The 26,154-nt window shown below is 34.0% G+C and overlaps 2 protein-coding genes and 1 long non-coding RNA gene across 4 annotated transcripts; all 3 read right to left on the bottom strand.

The window, feature by feature from the left end:
• Window positions 1–12,684: 12,684 nt before the first annotated feature.
• Window positions 12,685–13,546, bottom strand: LOC110885013. Of its 2 annotated transcripts, XR_002561836.2 has the most exons (3): window positions 13,340–13,546; window positions 13,221–13,265; window positions 12,685–12,924 (listed from the first exon to the last, which is right to left on the bottom strand). It is a non-coding gene; the product is annotated as an uncharacterized LOC110885013 (long non-coding RNA). The 2 variants fall into 2 exon arrangements; XR_002561837.2 differs by lacking the exon at window positions 13,221–13,265.
• A 7,531-nt stretch (window positions 13,547–21,077) lies between these two features.
• LOC110885015 (ACT domain-containing protein ACR4) lies at window positions 21,078–24,846 on the bottom strand. The gene is made up of 10 exons (XM_035978982.1): window positions 24,682–24,846; window positions 24,495–24,540; window positions 24,370–24,415; window positions 24,082–24,275; window positions 23,938–23,983; window positions 23,018–23,144; window positions 22,708–22,775; window positions 22,036–22,612; window positions 21,839–21,921; window positions 21,078–21,539 (listed from the first exon to the last, which is right to left on the bottom strand). The coding sequence occupies exons 4-8, from the start codon at window positions 24,138–24,140 to the stop codon at window positions 22,415–22,417; spliced, it is 498 nt and encodes a 165-aa protein (XP_035834875.1). The 5' UTR covers window positions 24,141–24,275; window positions 24,370–24,415; window positions 24,495–24,540; window positions 24,682–24,846; the 3' UTR covers window positions 21,078–21,539; window positions 21,839–21,921; window positions 22,036–22,414.
• A 1-nt stretch (window position 24,847) lies between these two features.
• On the bottom strand, window positions 24,848–25,382 carry LOC118482616 (probable receptor-like protein kinase At2g39360). The gene is made up of 2 exons (XM_035978177.1): window positions 25,255–25,382; window positions 24,848–25,136 (listed from the first exon to the last, which is right to left on the bottom strand). Exons 1-2 carry the CDS (start codon window positions 25,380–25,382, stop codon window positions 24,848–24,850), a joined length of 417 nt encoding a protein of 138 aa, XP_035834070.1.
• Between the last annotated feature and the right edge of the window lie 772 nt (window positions 25,383–26,154).

The following is a 26,154-nucleotide window of genomic DNA, read 5'->3' as shown; positions in this document are numbered from 1 at the left end:
CATTCTAATGGTTGTGTGGTTCAAGATTCGGATTCTATCTACGAGGTTCACCGACTTCGGGTTAAACATCAAACTACCGTTTCGAACCGTTCACCGGCCAGATTTGGGTGATTCCTGTCCGAGCAGGGGAAACAAGTAAGAACGAAAGTGTTATGGTTCAATTCGTTGTCAAACTACCTCAATATAACGTCAAATAATCAGAACAGCCAAGTGTTAGACGAACAGGCCGACCAGGTCAGGATGCTGGCCGAACGGTTAGGCTGTTCGAACGAAAAGCCCAACCGATCAGACATGCCAGCCGATCGACCAGGCCAGCCGATCGGCTAGCATATGGCCCCACACTTTGACAATTTCGTGAAGTATAGTATTGAACGAGGTGATGTTCGATCGAACGAGCTGTTGGATAACATTACTCCTCGGATCATGAGATACTATGCTTCAACACTTAATCGATTTTACAACTCGTTCGTAGGATGGAGTGCCACCCGATCGAGCATGTTGTTCGATCGAGTGACATCCTGCTGAGGACTACTACTGAAGTTCCTAACCGATCGGTTAAGCCGGCCGATCGAACAGACCGTTCGATCGATCGACTTGAAAGGTAAGAACACTTCAGTGTTCTCAAATACTACAACGAAAACTTCAAAAGGTCAAACCATCATACACAAACACATCCTACTCAATGGAAGAAACAATCCACTCGAACAGTCCAGCCGATCGAGCCTACCGGCCGATCGAACAGACTGTCCGAACGGATTGCCTAGCCGAACGAACGATCCGTCCGATCGAACCTACTGTTCGATCGACCAGGCTGTTCGACCCTTCATCACTTGTTTCCATTTTACGTATTGCTCATCGTTATGCTATCGAACTATTCAGGCTAACCCTACTCTCAAGCGCTCCCTTCAATCGATCAAGCAATCGCTGTGAGTATACTCGATCCCTTTTTGCTTTTAGCACTTTTGGGTGTTACATACGTTACTTATATCAAAGCACAATCGATCACACTACTCAATTATTTGAACGCTAACCGATTCGCATGTATTACGTGACTAAATGAATGCTTGTTGATTGTGTTTACACGTGGAATGCTGTCTACCTGCCTTAACGACATAGTACTATAGTTTGGACTCAGCACCCGTTCACACGGGGGTTGTCTAGGACAGTCAAACCGCAGTCATTGGTATCGATAGATCCATGTCGATAATTAACATGCTTCGTTTTCCTCTGTGTACGTGCTGGTTATGCGTAAACTATTTCGAACTCTATATGCTATTATTAAACTTGTATGCTCACCTTTACATTATATGTATTGACTTTATTTTAACGTATGTGACAGGTGTTTAAGATGTTTGCTTGCTAGGAAAGCGAGACTAGAATAAAGCTCTAGAGGCCCCCAACAAATAGTTGTCTGTCAGGAACAAGCATCTAGAGCATAATTGTCTGTAGATCTTGTCCGACCGGGTCTTTAGGAGCATTTGAACAATATTATGTTATTCATTTAAATCTGAGTTGTCGGAACAGAATTACTTGACTGGATGTTATCTGTAATAATTGATTGTATTATTTGGGATACGGTATGGGACGTATCATTTAACTGAATAGTATTAATAGTTGTTGTGGAAACTTCTGGACAATCTGTTTCGCTCAGTGCCATGCCCCGATGATTCCGCCATCGGTTGGGGTGTGACATCGCCAACCCGGTGAGACACGTTATTGGCCGTAAGCTTTTGCTAGCTAACGACATAACGTGGGAAACGACCGGCACAATTTAAACGCGTGCCAACACAAATGGCGCGAGCTACGACCGAAGCTCGATCGTTTCAAAGCCTACTACAACAGCGTCCCGAGCGGTGAGATACGCCACGAAGACTGGGTGGCAGTGGCGAACATCGAGTTCCGGGGCAAGGAGCGGAAGCCGTTCGACAAGCTCGCCCTTTTCGAAATTTACCTAACGCTCTAGGTTTTTTTTTTTTTTTTTTTTGTAATCCTTTTTAGGTTTTTTGTAATTTTTATGAATTTTGTAATTTTTAGGAATTTAATAAAATTTTAGGCCTTTTTTTTAATATTGTGTGTATTTTTTAATTTTTGTTTTTTTTATTTTTTTTAATAAACCTGCCAAGCCACGCGGGCTAGCCACGCCCCGCCATATCCCACGGGCACGTCACTCACCGACGCAGGACTCGAACTCCACGTGTCAACTCATGCCCCCAACCCCACCCCACCATAACCCACGGTCTTAGCATGACTTACTATTCATCTTCTCTCCTTTTTATTTATTTATTTATTATTTATTATTATGTACACATCATATCGCAAAAGGACGTGTTGTGGCCAAAGACCGGCCTAAAGGGTGTGCAGAATGGGTCACCGAACAGGGCCCAAAACCTTTTGGGGCCTAAAAAAACTTGTTTTCTATATATATATATATATATATATATATATATATATATATATATATATATATATATATAGAACCCAACTAATTAAATAATTTCAATGCAGCTGACTTTGCTGAGCGCTTTGTTGGTTTCACAAGAAACTCACGATCGAAACTTGTAACTACTCAATTTTTAATTTTAAACATCTATAGTTTTTTATTTGCATTGCTTTTGGGTCCATGTGTATAATTATTTCTTTTACCTTTGATTAGACCCACAAAAGAGGTTAGTAATAGTATATTAATCTTTTTATCTAAATTTCTTTTTTCCCTAAAAGTAATCAAAACTGACACATAATTGTTTTGATTTGTAGTAGCTAACGTCTCACATAAATCCTCTAAATTGTAGGTCTAGTAAATATTATTATTAAAGGTTATTTTGTTTAATATTATATTGTAGAATTTTTTAAGTTTCTCTTTAAAATTTTAACACTTTAACATTTTATTTATTAAATATATTTTTTTAACTTTCTCTTAATTTTATTTAGCAATGTAACAATTTATTTATTTAATATACCCATTAGTAAAGTTAGAAAGTATATAAAATTGGCCCAATAGTTTAATTAAAGTTTAAACCTAACTAAAGCATAAACTCTTTCAAAATTGGCTCAATAAGAGCCTGTATTTTTCCACTCGCTCAGGGCCCAAATTTTTTTGAGGATTTTCGGAGACGGCCCTGTGTGGCCAATATAAAGTCAGTCCAGGTACCTCTCAAATACTACCCACTAATTAAAGGCAGCCATGAATTTCCTTCTTCTAATATGGGTAGTGTTTATAACCTTGGCGTTTACTGCATATTCTGATGAGGAAACATACAACCTCATTAACTCAAGCGACTTAGCAAAGCCAGGCTGCCAAAGCCGATGCAGGAACTTGATCGTTCCCTACCCATTTGGCATTGGCATGAACTCAAATTGTTCTATAGGCAAGGGGTTTGATATCTACTGCAACACATCCTTAAACCCTCCAAAGGCCTCTTTTGGGAAAGCAGATTACGCCTAGATCAAACTGATATCTGACTCCACCCTCCGGACTACGAATGTAGTGGCGAAGAACTGCTCTTTTCCAGATGGTTCTTGGAATTCAACCAGTGTCTGGTTCGATTCTACGTTATTTCCAGCGTACACCGTCTCAGAAGTAAATAAGTTCACAGTCCTCGGTTGTAACGGTTACGCTTGGCTGACCTCAGCAACAAAGAATAGGAACGTGTCTACGGGTTGTATGGTGTTTTGCTCAAGACCGGATGAGGTTGTAGGTGGTAACTGCTCTGGAAATGGTTGTTGTGAATCGTCCATACCCCAGGACATAAACTACTATAAAACTCAGGTTGATAGCTTGCGGAATTCAGGCAACATGACCGATACAAGTTCCTTTGCTCCTTGCACATATGCCTTTGTTGGCGAGGAGAATGTATTCAAGTTTAACGGTTTAAATGATTTAACCGCACGTGATGTAAACGACACTTCCTTCTTCGATTGGATTGAATCTCATGTGCCGATAGTGCTTGACTGGGCTATTGGTAATCAGAGTTGTGCTCAAGCCAACAAAACAAATGATTTTGCTTGCCAAGCAAATAGCACTTGTGTTGACTCTACAAGGGAAGCTGGTGGCTACCGATGCGGTTGTAAAGAAGGCTATGAAGGAAATCCATACTTGTCTCCTGGCTGCTTAGGTACAATAGATCATCTCTCCCCCAAGTTTTACATAAACGATATATTTTACGAATTCATATATATTATTTTACTAGGTTAAAACCCCGTGTCACGGGTTGTATAAATATAATTTTATATAATAAATAATAAAAAGTTATATTTAAAAAAAAACTCGTATATTGCACTTGTTGAATAAAATATAATGTCATATGTTAATACAAACAATCATCAAAATTTATCTTTTAAAAATAAACATTGATGTACTATTTTTATATTTAAAAAAAAAACTCGTATATTGCACTTGTTGAATAAAATATAATGTCATATGTTAATAGAAACAGTCATCAAAATTTATCTTTTAAAAATAAACATTGATGTACTATTTACTTATTATAACATTTTACTTTTTTTTATTTTGCATAAATGTAATTTTATATAATAAATAATAAAAATATATATCTTTAAAAAAACTCATATATTGCACGTGTTTAATAAAATATAATGTCATATGTTAACACATACAATATGTTTTACTTATTATAACATTTTACTTTATTAAATATGTATTCTTAAATAATTTTTTGTTTATAATTATTATTATTATTATTATTTAATATGATCGTAATAAAAATAGACGTTTATATTCTTATCTAATTTTTTGTTTAAAATTATTATTATTATTATTATTATTATTATTATTATTATTATTATTATTATTATTATTATTATTATTATTATTATTATTATTATTATTATTTAATACGATCATAATAAAAACAAATGTTTATCCTTATCTAAATATTTATTCTTATCTAATATTTTTGTTTAAAATTATTATTATTATTTAATATGAGAGATAAATAAAAAAATAAGGTGAGAAAGCACTAGAAAGTTTTATCCTTATCTAAATATTTATTCTTATCTAATATTTTTGTTTAAAATTATTATTGTTTAATATGAAAGATAAATAGGAAATAAGGTGAGAAAGCACCAGTGACACGTGTCCAAAAAAGATTTTTATTTATTAGTATAGGAAGATTTGTTTCTAGATATCAATCAATGAATGTAATAAGTTGGACAAGTTTCCATGTTACGGAACTTGTGTTAATACAATCGGGAACTACACGTGTAAATGTAAAAGCGGATATACCGGTGATGCTAAGGTTAAAGATGGTTGTCGACGTAAACCATTCAACGTGCTTCGCTTATCCATAGGTATTTTTTCTATTTCTTATTTTTATTTTCTTTTCAAATAAATCTAGAAAGAAACATGATAACAAACTATGCTTTGAATTTTCAATTAAGAAAGAGTGTGACACACACGAAATCGTCCAAACCAAAACTTCTTTTATTACGAGAACTTAAAAAACTTTTAAAAAACTACCAACCCGTGTATTACACATATAAAATATCAAAAAAGTGTAATAATAGCATAATATCAAATTTATATATAACCCGGAACACATAGTTACAAAAGTATAATATAATTATTGCGTTTTTCTGATTAGTATTAATATAAGGATGGTTTAGTAAAAAAGATCTAATTATTATATTTTTTTATTTTACGATAATATTTAGTAATATACATTATATTTATCTAATAATATTATCTAAATAGTGCATTCAAATATGGTTATTAACATATTTAAATTTAATTTATTATATTAGTAAGGATAAGGACTAAAAAAAATTTTAAATACACCGGGACAATGTATAGCAATTATTTATATTTATATATTATTTGATATATTATATATTAATAACTAGGTTAGAACCCCGTGTATTACACGGGTTGAATAAATGTAATTTTATATATTAAATAATAAAAAAAGTTATATCTTTGAGAACCTCGTGTATTGTATGAGTTGAATAAATATAATTTTATATATTAAATAATGAAAAAAGTTACATTTTTAAGAACCTCATGTGTTATACGGGTTGAGCACCAGTAATTTTATATACCAAACAATAAAAAGTTATATCTTTATAAACCTTATGTATTATATGGATTGAATAAATCTAATTTTATATACTACATAATAAAAAAGTTATATTTTTTAAAAACCTCATGTATTACACGAGTTGCATAAATGTAATTTTGTGTAGTAATATCTTAAAAAAAAAAACTAACGGATATACTCGATATACGATGGATGGGGTGATTGCGGTGATGGTTCTTATAAATGTCACGTAAACATAGTGATTACCGTATTTGAGTTGAGAATTGAACACGGAAATAAAAGTATAGAACCAATAAACATTGATTAATATTTTTGTTTACCCCTTATAAACATTTTTGAAATAGGTTCTATCCTTAACTACTTTAGTTTAATAAAATAAATAAATCATTTACATTATATTAATTTATATCGAAGGGATTAGTCCAAGCGTTATGTGATGTGTTAACCATATGAAAACGCACGTTTTGACGTATCCGATTGAACTCAATATATCCTATAGTTGCATTGCGATTGGATCAAAATGTAACGTAAATCGAATTTATATCGTACAATCATAACGTATTATACGTGACCCGACTAACTCGATTTTATATCGTCAAGGCAAAAACTCTTGAGGGGGTCAAAGTGGCATTTAAAAAGTTCATAAAAAGTTAAGTGGTTAAAATTGCATTTCCTGAACTTAAAGGCTAAGAAAGGGTAAAGATAAAATTTGATAAAGTTTTGGATAAGAAGGAAACTATAACAAAGTTATAAATATTATAAAATATTATATTATCTCCTATACAAATTATTTAAATTTATATTAAATTTAATTTTATAATTATTTTTTAATTGATATTAATTATCTATAAAAATAGATGGCTTCAATGAATGACATGTGTCCATTCATTGGTTTCTTTTATTATATAGTATAGATATTAGAGATTAATTTAACATTTTATAGTATTAATTTAATATATCAAGAAATTAAATGAGAGAAAATTGTAAGGTTAAAGGAGAGAGTGACGTGTGTCAATAATTGGAATCTTATACTAAAAGTTAAATTCGATTTGATATTTTATTTGTAACTTTATCATCTTTATCAATAATTAGTATTTTAAATCATTTGGTTTTAGAAATATTTGTGGTTACTCTTAATGAGGTGTTATATTACCAAATAAAGTTTTTTATAATAATGCATAAATAATTAAATGGGATATATTAATAATAATAAAAATAATAGTTTTGTTATAGATAACAATAAACTACCGATTAAAAGGCTTTTGATTTTAAGGGATATTCACATTAAAAAAATATAATGATCCTTTATCGTATGTTATAAAGGCGAAGATAATCTTGATCTCTAGTATGTAAAATCGGTATATTCAAGAGATAAAGTAATTCTTATATTTTTATCTCTATATCATATAATATAACTAGGTTATAACCCCGTGTATTACACGGGTTGAATAAATAATGTTATATACTAAATAATATATCTTTAAAAACCTTCTTTATTGCACAAGTTGAATAAATATAATTTATATGTTAAATAATAAAAAGTTATATATATAAGAACAATATTGTATAAGTTGAATAAATGTAATTTTATATACAAAATAAAAAAGTTATATCTTTAAAACCACGTGTATTACACGAGTTGAATAAATGTAATATTGTTTACCAAATAATAAAATAATACATCTTTAAAAAACCCCATTTATTACACGGGTTGAATAAATGTAATTTTATATACCAAATAATAAAAAAAATACATCTTTAAAAATATGCGTATTATACGGTTTGAATAAATGTAATTTTCTGTACTAAATAATAAAAAATATATCCTTAAAAAACCTCATGTATTGTACGAATTGAATAAATCTAATTTTATACATCAAATAAAAAAATTACGATTTTGGCCCCTTGTTATATCACTTTTATCCTTTTAGCCCAAAAAAGATTTTTTTAACATATAAGCCCCTAACGTCTTTTTTTCTAACATTTTTTTGCCCCTAACGTCTTTTTTTAACCATTTTGGCCCCTAACATTTAATTGATGGGGTTAGTGTTAGGGGCCAAAAGGGTTATAAAAAAAGACGTTGGGTGCTCAGATGTTAAAAAATTTTTTTTGGGCTAAAAGGGTAAAAGTGATATAACTACAGGGGCCAAAATCGTAATTTTCTCTTAAGAATTTTTGAACATTTAAGCCCCCAACGTCTTTTTTTTAACCTTTTTGTCCCTAACGTCTTTTTTTTAACCCTTTTGGCCCCTAACATTTAATGGATGTGGTTAGTGTTAGGGGCCAAAAGGGTTAGAAAAGAAGACGTTAGGGGCTCAGATGTTAAAAAATTATTTTTTGGGCTAAAAGGGTAAAAGTGATATAACTACAGAGGCCAAAATCATAATTTTCTCTAAATAATATTATAAATGAGAAGAAGATTAAACTAAATAATAATTATCCATACGATATTAAACTAAATAATATTTAATAGGAGGGTTATCTATAATTAATTAGAAAAGATTAAATTTAAATAATAATTATCTATAAGAGGTGTCCTAATATGATGACAAGTGTCCCAAAAGTGGTTTCTTTTATTATATAGTATAGACTTATTAACCTAAGCATCACGATGTTTATTTATAATTATTTATTAAGGTGGATAATAGTTCTTATATTAATTTACTTATTTTTATTATGGTTGAGGTAACATGATAAATTGTCACATGATATTTTCGTGAAATCCTTTATTATGAGAGAATGTAATGTGATATTAATTGAACTCTTTTATTAGTATTAAATATACAGGGGATGGTTCAAACGAAAACTCTTTTTTATTTTGAGAACTCGTAAACTCCAGAAAAACTTAAAAAATACACCAATTTTTTTAACATTTTTTGATTGTAAATCTAGCATTTTTAAAATATAAAAAATTGAAATTAATTAGTACATGTGCAACACAACGAAAAATCTAAAAAGGACCAATGACTTCATACCATTTTTTTTTATTTTGTAATTTGTAATTTCCGTCGTTTCAATGTATTGTATTTTTGTTGGTGATTTTAGTAATCTCAATGTCATTTTAGTATAACTTCATTTATTTAAGACTAAAGGATAAATTAGAATAAACATTGACACGAGTTAAGAGGGGGTGTGGAGTACACACTTGTTCAATACCGTTATGATTTCAGCACTATAGTAACTTCCTAGTGTTCTAGAGGGGCAAGCATAGACTGCCAGTTCCTTCTTGGCAAGTGGGTTCCAAGGGTATAGCTAAGAGTTCAAAGGGCTGGAAATGAGCCCCTTGAAGTACCATTGGAAGTTGCTTCCCTTCCGTAGTATTGGTAAAAAAAAGTTGAATGAAAACGATCTTTAATGATTTAATAAGATTAATTTGGATCATCAGTGTCAAACAAACCTTCGGTAGTAAGGAACTACGAGGAGCAGTAACATTCGTTACTAATGATGAGGTTTCCACTGAATTATTTCTATAATACTACTATGATAGCCAACCATTATACTATTTCACGAAGAATTGCAATGTTTTGGTTCCATAACTATAAAAGACAGATCTTTGGTTTGTTTGAGATAGACAGAAAAAGAAAAACTGAACTTATTTTTCATAAATATTTTTTTTTTTTTTTCAAAATTACATTATACTTTTTTTTTTTTCAAAATTACTGTTCTTCTTATCGGATTATGATTTCATACCTTGAAATACTTTAATATGTTAGTGATATAATACACAACTTAGAAAGCTATTAAATGATATTTAAATTAGGCCTCTCAATAGAAACCCATTTGGGGTTTTTTTAGTTATTCTGGGTCATTTTAAAATTTTAAAAATGAGGATGAGTAAGGATGGATTAAGAAATAATTAATGATAGGTCAGGATGAGTTGTATGATATCTATTTAAAATAATTCATGGGTCAGGATGGGTATTATACGCGTAATAAATTGGTAACTCTAAAAAGAAAATCATAGGCAGATTCTTCATTCTATTTGAGTGTTCGTAGACGTTGAGTTCAAAAAAAAAACCAGAAAAATTAAAAAATTTTAAAAAAATCAGAAAAAATAAAAAAATTAAAAAAAATCGAATAAGTCTAAAAATTTTAAAAAATCTAAATCCCAAAAAAAGTTCAGAAAATAAAAAGAAAATTAGAAAATTAAAAATATCAAAAAATTTTAAACAAATCAGAAAAAACTAAAAAATTTAAAAAAAGAATTAAAATTCCAAAAAAATGAAAAAAATGTTAAAAAATCAGAAACATAAAAAAGTTTGAATTTTTTTCTTATTTTTTAGTTTTTTATCTAATTTTTTCTGTTTTTTTTTTATTTTTTGATATTTTTTTAACTTTTAAGTTTTTTTATTTTTTGATTTTTTTGGGATTTTTAAATTTTTTTGATTTTTCGATTTGTTTTAATTTTTTACCATTTTCTTAATTTTTTTTACATTTTTTAAAAAAAAAATTTAGTTTTTTTCATTTTTCTGAAATTTTGATTTGTTTGGTACTTTTATTTTTTTAATTATTTTGATTATTTTGATTTTTTTTACTTTTTTCTTATTTTTAATTATTTTATGTTTTTATTTTTTATTTTTCTGATTTTTTCTGAATTTTTTAATTTTTTTTTTGTTTTTTTCAAATTTGTTTTTTTACTTTTTAAATTTTAATTTTTTTTCATTAAACTTTTATGTTTTATTTTTTGCCTGTCATCTCAAAAGTCGAAGCAATATTTATCCAAACCCATCCTAACCATGACCCAAACCTGACCAACCCATCACTTTTGCCACCACTATTTGAAATACATAACCAAATAAAAAGTTTATTTTGACTAAGTAGGATCAGAATGAATCTTAACCATTTATTTTTCAAATCAATGATTAAGATGAAAATGTAGGAAAAAAAAAGGAGTGTTAGGGTATCTTGGTAAAATCCTATTTATTGATTTTCACTTTCCACATGCAAGTCATATGCATATTACACCCCTATTTTTTAAACGTTCATAACTTTTTTATACGACATTATTTTTTATAATAATTTCACCACAAAATCGAACGTCTTTTTATGTTAGTTTGAGTACCATATTGCTATATAAAATATGACGACTAAAAAAACCTAAATGTGTTGTATTTCTGTGTTATATAAGATTTTTTTTGTGTTAGATTTTTGTACAACATTTTTGTGCTAATTTTTTTGTCTTAATTTTTTTTCTAAAATTTTTGTGCTGAGTTTTTTGTACTAGATTTTTTGTGCTGAATTTTTTGTGTTAAAATTTTTTGTAGTAGATTTTTATGCTATATTTTTGTACTGAATTTTTTATGCTATATTTTTTGTATTAGATTTTTTTTTTGTATTTTTTTGAAAACAAAAGGACTGTCACATGTCATTTTCACACTACTACTTATAAGGACAAAACAGTTTTAGTACGAAAATGTCTTCCTTCTTACTTATAAGGAGCGCTGCATGTCATTATCATAATCCTTCTTAGGCTACTTAAGCAAAATCTACTTTTTAGTGAATCTTTCCCCTTAGATCACCACTTATTTATAGTAGCTGAACACCATTATTAACGATATCTCTAGGCGAACAAGTAGTAAGAGACTAGTGTTTGGATTTGGATTGTTGGGGACGTGCTTCAGTTGGCTCTGGAGTGGCCAAGTTTGAGATTTCCGACCCGAGGGGCAACAGTCACCGAACCTAAGAATTTTTATAAAACCGAGTGGTCAAAAACGTATATACCAAAAAATTTCTAGAGTTAAATGCCATTTTAGTCCCTATGGTTTGGGCCATTTTGAGAGTTTAGTCCAAAGGTTTCATTTTTCGTCTGTGGGTCCAAAAAGGTTTCACCATTACCATTTTAGTCCACTGGGTTAACTTCATCCATTTTTTCTATTAACGAGAAGGATAATTTGGTCATTTTATATGTAATTCTGTGACCTAGAAGGGCAATTCAGCCATATAAAATAACCGAATTGCCTTTCTCGTTAACAGAAGTAATGGATGAAGTTATCCCAGTGGACTAAAATGGCAATGGTTTTTTGGACCCACATGCGAAAAATGAAACTTTAGACTAAACTGACAAAATGGCCCAAACCACAGGGACTAAAATGACATTTAACTCAAACTTCTATATGAAAACTACATACTCTCTAATACTGAATGAAAAATTCAGAGGGTTGGCCGCCCCCTCTCACCCTATTTAAGCATGTCTGGTTGAGAATAGGGCTCCAAGCTTGTCGCAACCCCCGATCCCAAATCCCCGGGAACGGGCGGCCGCGAGCCAGTTTCGGTGGTATCACGTTATTTGTCTAATTTGGCAGCGGAATTTACATCAGGACCGTAGTTAGGAAATATTTTATCAGAGTAAAATACCACATTTCCATAACATTAAACACATGGGTAAAATCCAAGTTTTCAGTACACACATCTTTATAGGGATACACCCTGTTTTATTTAATAAAAACATCTATTTTATTCTTAGAGTGAATTTCAAGGATTGTCCTTTATCTTTATACTTATTTTCAGGCGCTGTCCTTTATGTTTAAAATTGATGAGTTTTGTACTTTATGTTTTAAAATCCATCACGTTTTGTCCTTTAGGCATAACCCAGTTTGTTTTTTCAGTTAAATGTGACCATGTGCAGGTCACATGAGGGTAGATATGTCATTTCTCTCTGTGAACATTTCCCTCAATATTAAATAAACCCAACCATAGTTTACATACTTCCCCCAAATTGAGATAGACTTCCCACCAAAAACTCTAATTCTTCGCAGCGCAACTGATTCCCCAATTGAAGATGGTGTTGTGCCTCAAATTCCCCAAATAACCATTAGGTGTCCTTGTATCATCAACAGCAAATTCAACCGAAAACGCAAAAGCATGTTGCATCCTTAGTGAACAATATATGCACCAAAAATCCAAAATCAGGATTAGAAGTACAAACAGGTGGATCTTTAAATCAATAGCAATGATAATCAACAATAATGCATTAAAACTTTAGAGGAAATATTTCATCCAATCAAGATATAATTCATAATGCATTATCTCTGTATTTCAGAAAAAAGAAACATGTTTTTCACTTTTCTTTTTTATTTAATATAGCAGTTTGTGTTGAAATGATTTGTCAGATTACCAAAACTAGAATCAAGAGCATAAAAATCAAAATTTATAAAGCAAAAAAATTACCCTCTCTATGTCTGTCTAGTTCTACACGAAATATGAAAACATCAACTGCAGATTTGAAACACCAACTATCAATCAATCAAGTAATTAATTAAGATCGAGTGTATGAGAAAGAGGCTTACCTTGATCGCTTTCCCGCTGGTCTCTAGGGTTTGTATTCGAACGGTACCTACCTACTGCCCAAATCAACACTCTAATCGCATATTTATATAAAACTGCCTCAGATTCTGATCTTTAATTGAGGAATCAATTGTGAAGAACTAGGGTTTTGGGTGGGAAGTGATCTCAATTTGGGGGAAGGGGGAAGCCTGTAAACTAGGGTTGGGTTTATTTAATATTGAGGGAAATGTTCACAGAGAAATGACATATCTACCCTCATGTGACCTGCACATAGTCACATTTAATTGAAAAAATAAACTGGGTTATACCTAAAGGACAAAACATGATGGATTTTAAAACATAAAGTACAAAACTTATCAATTTTAAACATAAAGGACAGCGCCTGAAAATAGGTATAAAGATAAAGGACAATCCTTGAAATTCACTCTTATTCTTAGGTAACTTTATTGCCACTTTTCCAAGCCTTCAGTGCAGTCCAGCTGGCTTCTATTTGGCTTTCACATTTTGTTACCTGAAACGCGTTTTAAAAAGATTTTGTCAGTGGGAAATACTGGTGAGTGAATCCTAGTTCAATCAAGTTTAAATAAAAAACCATTGTACAGTATTGAGAGCGATCTCGCAATTACATTTGTTTCCAAGTTATATCAATTATCACCCGTGGTACTGTCGTACTCAACTTGTGGAAATGTTACTCCTTGACCAGGTGGTAACAAATTTTGTATACAAAACCCCAACATACCCATGATAATTGTATTCTTACAAATACTCAATAACTGTTTAGTATATTTAATTAAGTGAGGTTTTGTAAAAACGTTTAACAAAAAGAGGATTACTCACATTGCTGTCTGAGGGTTTTCAGTAAGGATTTCCTGGGAATAATCTATAAATTACACAAATGCACGTGTTTTAGTATAATAACCCATTTTAACATTAGTAATACCCTCCCCGAGATGGCATTCCAACGACTACGTCGGGCAGAACCACGACAGCCTTTACGGAACCCTAGATCAATCGGGCAGAGTATCTAATACATCTCCAAGGGTTATGATACTTACATCGTAGCAGAACCTCGCTCTTTAGGGGGGGTATTAGACCTGAGTATAATTTCTACTATTCAGAAATTGAGATTGAGAAATGAATTTTGAACGATTTCTGGTTGAACTCGATGGCTCCTTTATATAGTTGCTGATCCTGGTTCCCTCGCGGCCCGCGTAACACACAAATAGGGCCTACGCGGCCCGCGTTGACTCCGGTCAACTGCGTAGCTTAGCTGGGTCATCAACTAGCTTTTCCGGGTGTTGGGCCACGTGGCGGCCCAGGGTCGTGCCGGATTTTGGGACCCTCGCGGCCCGCGTTAACTTAATGGGGGTCTTACGCGGCCCGCCTAAACTTATAAATCAACGAAATCAGGTCTTGACCTTTATACCGCTTGCGTAGGAGTTGAGGTGGGTTCTACGCGGCCTGCCTCAACTTAATATTTCTTGTTTTTAATTTATTTTTAATGTTATATTGTATTTCGGGCTCGGTTTTCACATACGGGTATATTTTGGGACATATTGGGATATTTTAAAATATATTAGAGTGTCGGGAAAATAATTGAGGGTGTCAGTTTAGTTAGGATTGTTACATCCTCCCCACCTTATTTTAGAGCTCGTCCTCGAGATCTACTGGAACAAATGTGGATATTTCCTTTGCATTTCTGATTCAAGCTCCCATGTATATTCAGGTCCTCTTTTGGAGTCCCACTTTACTTTGACTAGAACTAATCTTTTATGCTTGAGATTCTTAACCTTCCTGTCTTCAATCTGTAGAGACCTCTCTACAAACTTGAGTTGTTCATTTACCTCTATATCCTTAAGAGGTATTACGAGTGATTCATCAGCTAGGCATTTCTTGAGATTAGATACATGAAATACATCATGTATTTCTGCCATTTCCTCTGGCAGTTGTAGCTGATAGGCTACAGGTCCTATTCTTCTAATAATCTCAAAAGGTCCAACATACCCGGGACTTAGCTTCCCTCGTTTGATGAATCTTACCACTCCTTTCCAAGGAGAGACTTTTAACAATACCTTATCACCTATCTGGAATTCTAATGTCATGCGTCTGTTATCAGCGTAACTCTTTTGTCGATCACGTGCCGCTTTTAGTCGTTCTTTGACTTGAATGATCTTATCGGTTGTTTCTTGTACTATTTCAGGTCCAGATAGTTGATTTTCCCCAATTTCTGCCCAACAGACTGGGGTTCTGCACTTTCATCCGTAAAGTTCTTCGAATGGTGCAGCATTGATACTTGTGTGATAACTGTTATTATAAGAAAATTCTATTAAAGGTAAGTGATCATCCCAATTACCTCCGAAATCAATTACACAAGCTCTAAGCATGTCTTCCATTGTCTGGATTGTCTTTTCGCTTTGTCCGTCTGTTTGAGGATGGTAGGCTGTGCTTAGATTCAGCTTGGTTCCCATTGCTTTTTGGAAACTTGCCAAAAAATGAGAGGTAAAACGACTATCCCTATCAGAAACAATTGATAAAGGTATTCCATGTAATGAAACAATTTCATTTACATACAATTTGGCTAATTGTTCCATGCTAAAAGTTTCCTTAATTGGTAAGAAATGAGCTGACTTGGTTAGCCTATCTACAATCACCCAGATTGTATCATTACCTTTTCTTGTTTTGGGTAACTTGGTAACAAAATCCATAGTTATCAATTCCCATTTCCAAACCGGCATTTCTAGCTGTTGCAACAAACCTGAGGGTTTATGATGTTCGGCTTTGACTTGAGAACAAGTTAAACATTTAGAAACATATGCTGCTATATCCTATCCACCAGAAATTTTTCTTTAAATCCTGGTACATCTTGTCACTGCCTGGATGCATCGTATATTTAGATTTATGGGCTTCTTCTAATATACGGTGACGTAGGTTTCCTAATTTAGGTATCCACATTCTATCTTTATGGAATCTTCAAATTCCATCTGTTCCTTGTTCTAATTCTTTAATCGTTCTTTTTAATTTTTCAGTATCATCCTTGATTACTGATTCTTGTGCTTCTCTTATTTGATCATTTAAATCTACTTGTAGATTTAATTTAAGAGAACGTACCCTTTTTGGCTTTTCATGATATTTTCGACTTAAAGCGTCTGCCGCTACATTTGCCTTTCCTTCATGATATTGAATATCACAATCGTAATCACTAAGCAATTCCATCCAACGTCTTTGTCTCATATTCAACTCTTTTTGCCCAAAAACATACCTTAAACTCTTATGATCTGTGAATATGGTAAACTTACTACCATAAAGATAATGTCTCCAAATCTTAAGGGCAAAAATTATAGCTCCTAGTTCTAGATCATGGGTTGAATAATTCTCTTCATGATTCTTAAGCTGTCTAGATGCGTAAGCTATCACTTTTTGACGTTGCATTAATACACATCCATAACCTAACTTAGAAGCGTCACAATAGACTACAAAGTCTTCAGTTCCTTCTGGTATCGCTAGTATGGGTGCATGGGTTAATCTTTACTTAAGAATTCTAAAGGTTTCTTCTTGTTTTGGTCCCCATTCAAACTTAATGGATTTACAGGTTAACTTGGTTAAAGGAATGGCTATTCTAGAAAAATCTCGAATAAATGTTCTATAATAACCGGCCAATCCTAAGAAACTTCTAACCTCGGTTGGTGATTCAGGAGTTTTCCATTTGGTAATTGCTTCGACCTTTGTTGGATCCACATGAATTCCTTCATGATCGACTAAGTGTCCAAGAAATTGTACCTGTTCTAACCAAAACTCGCACTTGGAAAACTTAACGTAAAGCTTTTCCTTTCTTAATAGACTTAAAAGTAAGTGCAAATGCTTTGCATGTTCCTCTTTATTCTTAGAGTAAATTAGAATATCATCTATAAAGACAATTATGAATTTATCCAAATATGGCTTACATATTCGATTCATCATGTCCATAAATGCAGCTGGGGCATTGGTTAAACCAAATGGCATGACAGTAAATTCATAATGGCCATACCTTGTTCTGAATGCAATCTTAGGAATGTCCTCTTCCTATACCTTTAATTGATGATATCCTGATCTTAAATCGATCTTAGAGACAAATCGAGCTCCTTGTAGTTGATCAAACAGATCATCGATTCTTGGTAATGGATACCGGTTCTTAATCGTGACCTTGTTCAATTCATGGTAGTCAATGCACATACGCATTAATCCGTCCTTCTTTTTGACAAACAAAATCGGTGCTCCCCATGGCGATGAGCTTGGCTGTATAAATCCTTTCTCCAACAATTCGTCTAACTGTTTCTTCAGTTCCTGCATTTCGGCGGGTGCTAAACAGTAAGGTGCTTTGGCAATCGGTGTCGTTCCCGGTAGTAGGTGGATTCTGAATTCAACTTCTCTGTCTGGCGGTAGTCCTGGCAATTCTTCTGGAAATACTTCTGAAAACTGGGACACTACTGGAATGTCTTTTAGTTCTTTTCCTTTAGTGTTAGTGATTATAAAAATCAAATACACTATAGATCATTTTCTTATATAACTTGCAGTTTTCATCACAGAGATGAATTTTGTGGATTTAGATGGTTTATCTCCTTTAATTATGATCTTTTCACCTCTTGGTGAATTTACTTGAATTGACTTTTGATCACATAAAATATTGGCTTTATTGGCTATTAACCAATCCATTCCTAACACGATATCAAATCCGGCTAGATTCATTGGGTAAAGGTTTGCAATAAATTTTTGATTAAAAATTTCTATTCTTGCTCCCTGCAAGATTTCAGAAATCCTAACGGTTTCTCCATTTGCTGTCTCTACTAGACATTCTTGTGGTAGTTTAGTTAATGATTGATTTAGAAGTTTGCAAAACGAAGTATTTATAAAACTTTGGTTTGCACCAGAGTCAAATAATACTTTAGCAAAAATATCATGCTAATTGGTTATGATTTTATGCTTGTATATAATTAATAAACACAAAGTATAGGATTCTATGTTAATTGGTTATGATTTTATGCTTGTATATTTTCCGTATGGTTTATACTTGTAAACAAATGATATAGAACTTTATTATGTATATTGTTAGGACATAGGTTTTAATAACTGTGGATCATATATCCATATATCCTGAAGTGTTGCGTGGATCAGTTATCCTTAGCGGATGATGCAGGGACTCAAAGGATCAAGGATCCTTATCATTACTTATAATTTCTAACAATTGTTCTCGATGTTTTCTAATGATCATGTGCAGGTTAATAACGGAGTTGACTGAGTCTCAGCTGGTATCTCTGGCATAATTCGTTCAAGACGCTGCACGTGCTACTTCCACAAATAGTCATGGGGGCTTGAACGTGGTCTTCCAAGAACTTCGGACCTAGTTGTTAGGCTTATTCAAAAGGGGTTGATCAAGTGTTAGTTTATACAATTAAAATTACGATTACACACACACACTCTCTCTCTCTCTCTCTCTCTCTCTCTCTCGCATACATTGCATATCAGAGCTCTCACAACACACTTAGCATTCAATTGTACCACAATTGATCAACATCTGAAGTTGTAATCATTTTTATTGTGCAATATAGTTGATAGAGATAGTTTTCACTATCCGAGGTTTTTATGCCGGCAATCTACTAGTGATCAAGGGCTTTTCCTCGTATAAATCTTCATGTTCTTTTACATCGTTCATCTAGCAGTCGTTTTATCCTTAGCTTGTACCTGCCAACTCCCATACACCAATTGGTTGTAAATGGGTCTTTAGAATCAACCGTAATCCCGATGGCTCGATAGATAAATATAAAGCCCATCTTGTGGCAAAGGGCTTTGGGAAATACTACTTTGATACATTCAGTCCCGTCACAAAACCCATCACAATTCACACCGTTCTCTCAGTTGCTCTCTCGAAAAATTGGTCGTTACGTCAACTTGACTTTAACAATGCCTTTCTTCATGGAACCCTACATGAAGACGTGTTTTTGACTCAACCACTAGGCTACGAAAATCCACAATTTCCTAATCGTATTTGCAAACTCAAAAAGGCATTATATGGTTTAAAACAAGCTCCACGAGCTTGGTACATTGAGCTAACAAATATTCTTCTTCGCTTTGGGTTTCACAAATTAGCTGGTGCTTCTCTTTTCGTCTACCAACAATTAAATGTCACTTGTTATTTCATGGTTATGTAGACGATATCATCCTTACGGGAAATGATTTACACTTTCTTGATCGCTTTATCAAAGCATTAAGTGAAAAATTCTCCATCAAAGATCTCGGTATGCTTCATCATTTCCTAGGAGTTGAAGTTATCCCTACGCCAACGGGTCTCTTTTTGTCACAACATCGTTACATTCATGATATTCTACAATAGTTTCAGATGGATGGCGCAAAGGATGTCATAACACCTCTTAGCGCCACCGAACCCTTATCTTCTAGTGACTCCTCTCCTTCGGTAGATGTCACTCCTTACCGAAAACTCGTTGGGTCTCTTTAATACCTAGCGTTTACTCGTCCAGACATTTCATATGCCATTAACAAGTTGTCACAATTCATGCACAATCCACGTCAAAACCATTGGCAAGCTCTTAAACGAGTTCTTCGGTACCTTAAATGCACAATTCATCATGGCCTCTTTCTAAATCGTAATTCCTCTCTCACTCTCTCGGCCTTTTCAGATTCAGATTGGGGGGGGGGGGGGGGGGTAAATGACGCCGATCGGTCAACCATTGCATATATACTTTATCTTGGTACACACATTATTTCATGGAAGTCCACTCGTCAAAAATCGGTTTCGCGTTCATCTACAGAGGCCGAGTACAAGGCCTTAGCAAATGCCTCTGCTGAACTCATATGGACCAAAAATTTATTACATGAACTGGGCATTCCTATGACTCACACGGCGACATTATTTTGTGACAATCCAGGCGCAACATACCTTTGTGCCAATCCGGTTTACCACTCGCGAATGAAGCATATTGTACTCGACTATCATTTTGTCCGGGAACAAGTATCAGCTAGTAAATTACGAGTCCTACACATCAGCTCACAAGATCAACTTGCGGACATGCTCACCAAACCTTTATAACGTGCCCCTTTCCTTCGCAATCGTTCCAAGATCGGAGTATCCGACGGATCCTCCGTCTTGCGGGGGCGTATAAAGAATATTACAGAATCACAATCTTCACTGCATAAATTCAGCCTCACTTATATTTAGAATGTATATTTGTAATAGTGGTCATCCTTTACTTTAGCTAGACCCGTAGGATTAGCCTTTATTTTTGCTTATTTCCTTTGTGTAATTTGTCTATATAATCTCATGTACATCTTGGTTTTTACACATCAGTCAATAATATTCACAAACCTTTACAAGAACGAGTCAAGGCGGTAGCAAAATCTTGACTAGAGCGGGTCAAATTGGGTCCAGGTAGGTGACTTAATGGGTTGTTGAATGTTTCCATTGTAGGGTAAACATGCCATCAAGAGCACCCACCAATTATATGTTGCTGCAACAACCACCAAAATAAGGACAGAGGTTTCCGGGGGAGAGGAAGTGAGGCCAAAATGAGTTTTCAACTTTTTAAGAAAACTGACCTGACAAAATCGACCCAGGCCCGTTCGACCTTTTTTCAAAACTACTCATCTCATGCCAAACCCAGTTTGACCCGACCTAACCTTATCATTTTGCCACCTCTAATTAATGCATACTTGAAAAACGAAACAATAAATAAACTATATCACTATTATGGATGTCTAAAATAGTTGAAACTTATAAAATGGTAAAAGTAATAAATTCATTACACCTAAAACTGTCTTTTCCAAACCACAGATGTTTCTTAAGTAAAGTTGCATATATGGCTTCTCACTTCAAAATTGCAAGGAAGAAAAAGTAAACAGAAAACGAGACTGTAATGTAAACATGAGTAGGTTTCATTCAAGTCTAAATTTTGAGGTATGAGCAGGGATATTATTTAGGGCTGTCTTCCACTTTAAGAATTGTCTGTTCTATTTCTTTTCTAATAGAATGAACAATCTTGGAGTCTATCGGATACCCCGAGGCATCACGAACATGGAATGTATTTACAGTGTTGTCACCTTGTGTTTCCACCTCAGCTGAGCTCTTGTTACCCTAAGGTTATTCTCACAAAAAATACGAGTGATGTCAGCTAAAAGCCCGATTCTGTACGTTGTGCATACCTCGATCTTTGGACCCTACATAAACATGTAACAATTAGTCTCGGTTACAGCCATTAGTAGATGCAAAATCATTATTCGGATATGTATTACCAATACACACACACATCTCTCTCTCTCTCTCTCTCTCTCTCTCTCTCTCAAGGGCCTTCATTTCGGAACCAATAGTGTGCTAACCATGCGACACATGTACACCTACTCATCCTAAGCGTATTGTTCAATCTTCAGATATAGTGAATGTACGCACACATATATATTTATTTCTTTTTATTTGTATTTCATTACTGGGACCTAGGTTCTTCAAGATGATGTCTTACCTCGGATACTCTTCTTTCAATGGCTGCTTTAATACATTGTATCAATCTTTGCCTCTCCATGTCTGACATCACAACTGAACCATCTTTAAACATAAGAACACATTATGAACGCACATTATAACATATTTTTCTAGAACAGCCATCATAATACAGATAAATAACGTAAAAAGTGAAAAACCCATGAAAAGTTAACAAACCTGGAAAGCTTCTGTACTTTCAGCCTTTGCATGCCCATGACGAACAACGTAACCCATGTCTGTTAAAGTGCAAATGATGTCAAACAGCAGTCTAGGCGTATCCGGGCATTGAATGGTTACCACTGAACAATCTTTGTCATATCAATTTTCAACATTCACATCAGTCATTTGTGATTTGTCTAAATAACTGCTACCTCTCCCGTAGTCACTATCTGCAAACATCATCTGATGCATCCGGCGTTCAGTGTGGATAACACCATTAGTGATCACAATATTGGCTCTTTTATCATCGCTACTAGTTACTGTAAGCACATTGCAAAGCCTTTCTTTTATATTACTGAGTCTGGTGGTGGGGTCGGTAATAGCTGCCCCTGATTCTTCATCGGTTAATAGAATTATAAATGCAGCCCTTGTGTTGTGAGCCCATATGCTGGCATTCACAACATTTACACCTTAATTCTAATAAAACAGTGCACATGTCTGTAATTAGTCCAGGTCTATCACTTCCTATTAACTCGATTACCGGCCACCCATCAGACTTTGTTGAGTTGGTAAGGCTAGTACCAGAGCCAAGAACCTGAGACCGATTCAAGACCATCACAAGGCAAACACAGGACATTTGGGATGGAATCTCCTTACGAGTCAAATGGTTGAACAAAATATAAATATTACCTTCTGAATGTGATCCAAACGTTTTTCATCTTCTACTTTGTTCCCTTCCAGATCAGTAACATAGAAAACTGTCAAAATTACCATCACACATCTCCAATAATGAATATACTCTGTTGAGCTAAAATAAGTTTTGACATACTATTAGGCACACACAAGAGAAAGCTTTTCGATCCATCTACATAAACGTTTTTCAAACATAATTTCCATCAAATTAAACAGTTTAAAGAAAAAAATATCTATTTTTCACCTTATGTGGACCAAAAAGCTCAACAAATAACATGCTGAAAAAAGATAAGAGAATATGTTATACCATTCATGGACCACAATCCATCTGAAGCAAATGTAACTCTAGTAAAGATAAAATCATTATCAGTCAAAATCTGGACAGCTTCTAGTAGTACTTCTTGTCTGTTAGTGTTAGGGTTACTATCAATAACCTGCAAAGGGTGTACCAAAAGTTACAAAATAACCAGCAGATGGTGTGGAGAAACTTAGATCCATGCAGCTCGGTTTGCAATGGTTTTGGATTCTTGAAACTAGCAAAGGTTGGTACAAAAACAAGTTAAGATGAATCTGTGACCCAGAGTGAATGCATCACGGGTGTTTGAGATCAGGTTCAAACTGTGATACCACCCGAACCAGGCATCCCTTTGGTTTCGCGGTAGGTTCTTAAAAGATATTTCAGACGGTTGATTAAAAAAATCAAAACCGGACCGCTAGTATATATACCACATTAAGTGATGTAAACATGGAAACATGTCATCGGATGTGTTGATTTGTTCTTTTGGCTAACATCCCTATCAATTCATATAAGCAACCTTTGCCTACTTACACCTGAGATTACATGTGTTGGATAATTATAAAGCTGCTTTGCCTTTAGTTTTTCTTTGACATTCCCAATGTTAATTTGTTCTCACTCTGCCATGTTTTCACACTATATTTACCTATTAACACATTTATATATTATATCCTTTTGAAGGTGTTATTATTCACTAGCATTTTTCAAGATCTTTTGTGTCACATAAATTGAAAGGTGTTCAATAAGCCCAAACCGTGAAGTCAAACCTTTTTGTTTCAACTATGACTATTGGTTTGACCTAAAATCTGTCAAAACGAACCACAATACCCCTATATTCAAGGGTGACAGGCCATGACTCAACATGAACAAAAATTTGATCACCACAAACATCTTACGCGTACAAGACATGAAAAGTAGTCACCAACACATACCTGTATGACCGTAGCATTCTCGCAAGATACATTATCGACATCAACACTGGCAAAGACAGTTGTAGATACTTAGAAATCTAAAGGATGCATAACTTTAACGGAAGCAACCGTCTTTCGTAAACAAAAGGAGAAGAACGTCTCTACCTGAGTGGGTTCGCTCTCTTACACATTTTCTCATATTCATCATCCTTGTCATCAGACATAGGAATGGAGGCATTAGGTTTGACCTGAGGTCTTTGCAGGTCTGCAGGTACTTCTAAAGCATTGTTTCCAGAAGATGATTTCAGCTCATTATGTCTACTAATAATTGTGCCGCTCTTCGACTTTGAGCCAGTATCCTGTACAGAATCATTTCTTTGAATATACTTGAGCTCTATATATTAGCTTATCATTCTTAACTAACAGTTTGTAATATGGGTAGGAAAGACATGCCTGTTTGATGGTATCACTTTTGGTTGACCCCGTCTCAACTGTATACCTGAAAAATCATCGAAATCTTGGACTTCAGGAGAAATGTAGAGAAAAATAAAGAATAATAACTGAATTCCAGATTTTACCTGGATGGGTCTACATCTGAGCTTGCAGAATTGCTTGAATAGGCCACTTATAGAACAATACAAACAAACTCATATAAGAAAATGACTCAAATCTTTAACAAACATAATAAGCAACCATGCCTATAACAACAACAAATCCTAAAGAACCAAAACCAGACATATACAACAGATTAGTGCCATTACGCACCTTGATTAAAGTGTTTAAAGATATCATCATCCACGGAGGAAGAAGACGAATAGGTGGTATATTGTTTTGTCAAAGCACTTTCAAGCCTCCACACCACTTCTGCCAAAGTAGGCCTTTTCCAAGGTCGATCTTTCAAGCATCTGAAAGTAATATCCAGAAAAATACGTTAACCATCATTAGCCAAGCTCCCCCGTAGACCTAGGTCGACAATCGAGTTTGGAGCTCTTTCTCTGATACATTTCTCAGCCCTCAACACTAACCGCTTTTGTCCATCGGGCGCATCAGGATCAAATTGCCGCCTACCACCGAGCACTTCGAGCAACACTACACCGAGCGCATACCCATCAGTCTTGGGTGATAATCCACGTGTCTCGCGATAGTGAGGATCCATATACCCTCGCGTGCCTTTTACGCTAGCAATGTCTGGAGTATCAGACTGACTGATTGCAGCTACGCTTTTTGCACAAACCAAAATCCGATAATCTCGGTTTCCAATCCGCGTCCAATAAAATATTGGAGCATTTTAAATCGCGGTGAACAACTGTTTGATTGTTGCCAGTGTGAAGGTACTACAATCCGTGGGCAACACCTATGCATATATTCAGCCGTTGTTCCCAACTCAACAAAACAGATTTCTCATTCTTTTTGTAAAGATGATCAGCAAGTGTTCCATCAGGCATGTACTCGTAAACTAGAATCATTTCATTGGCATCTTGCTCAAAGCAATAGCCAATTAGATGAATGAGATGAGAGTGTCAGCACTGAGACAGTAGATTTAACTCTGTCCAAAATTCGTTGAAACCCTGCTTCGAGTTGAAACTCCTTTGTTTAACAACAACAGTGGTTATGTTTATCCTCGCTTTGTACACGTTTCCGAAAGAGGCTTTTCCAATGATAAGGTCGTTGGAAAAGTTATTTGTGGCGGATTTTTTTGAAACCGGTTTTGACCGAGAGTTGACTTATCCGGATCCGATTTGTGCACCTCTATGTACTAGTGCCCTTTGCTCCTAATTCATTTGACTATCCTTTGAAAACATTTGAAAAAGTTCGGTTTGTCCTAATGGGCTTCTAGGTTGAATGTGGTGGGCCTTTCACCTTTTCCCCTGTTATATTATAAGATTGGAAATATTTGTATTTTGTCCTAATAAACTACAACTAGCAAAACCATTACGAAAAATACACACCAGGGGATTCTTTGAAGAAATTTTAGATCAACCAACTTTCCCGGTATGTGGGAGATATGAAGGATGGTGCTGTAAAAGGCTAGTTGTTTCTTGATCACTGTTTGTTTGTTTTTTTTTTTTTTTTTTTTTTTTTTTGTATTTGAATCTATTTATAGTTACATTCACTCTCAGACACATACACACGCACCCTCTCTCCCTACATTTATGTTTTAAGCAGAAAATGAATGAAGTTTGAGGGGTTTTTTTTTTGAGTTTTTTTGTTAAAAGACTACATTTTTTTTTCTTAATC

The sequence above is a fragment of the Helianthus annuus genome, chromosome 10, assembly GCF_002127325.2.
Source record: "Helianthus annuus cultivar XRQ/B chromosome 10, HanXRQr2.0-SUNRISE, whole genome shotgun sequence".
In the NCBI taxonomy this organism is placed as follows: Eukaryota; Viridiplantae; Streptophyta; class Magnoliopsida; order Asterales; family Asteraceae; genus Helianthus; species Helianthus annuus.
This window is presented reverse-complemented; position numbering and strand designations above follow the sequence as displayed.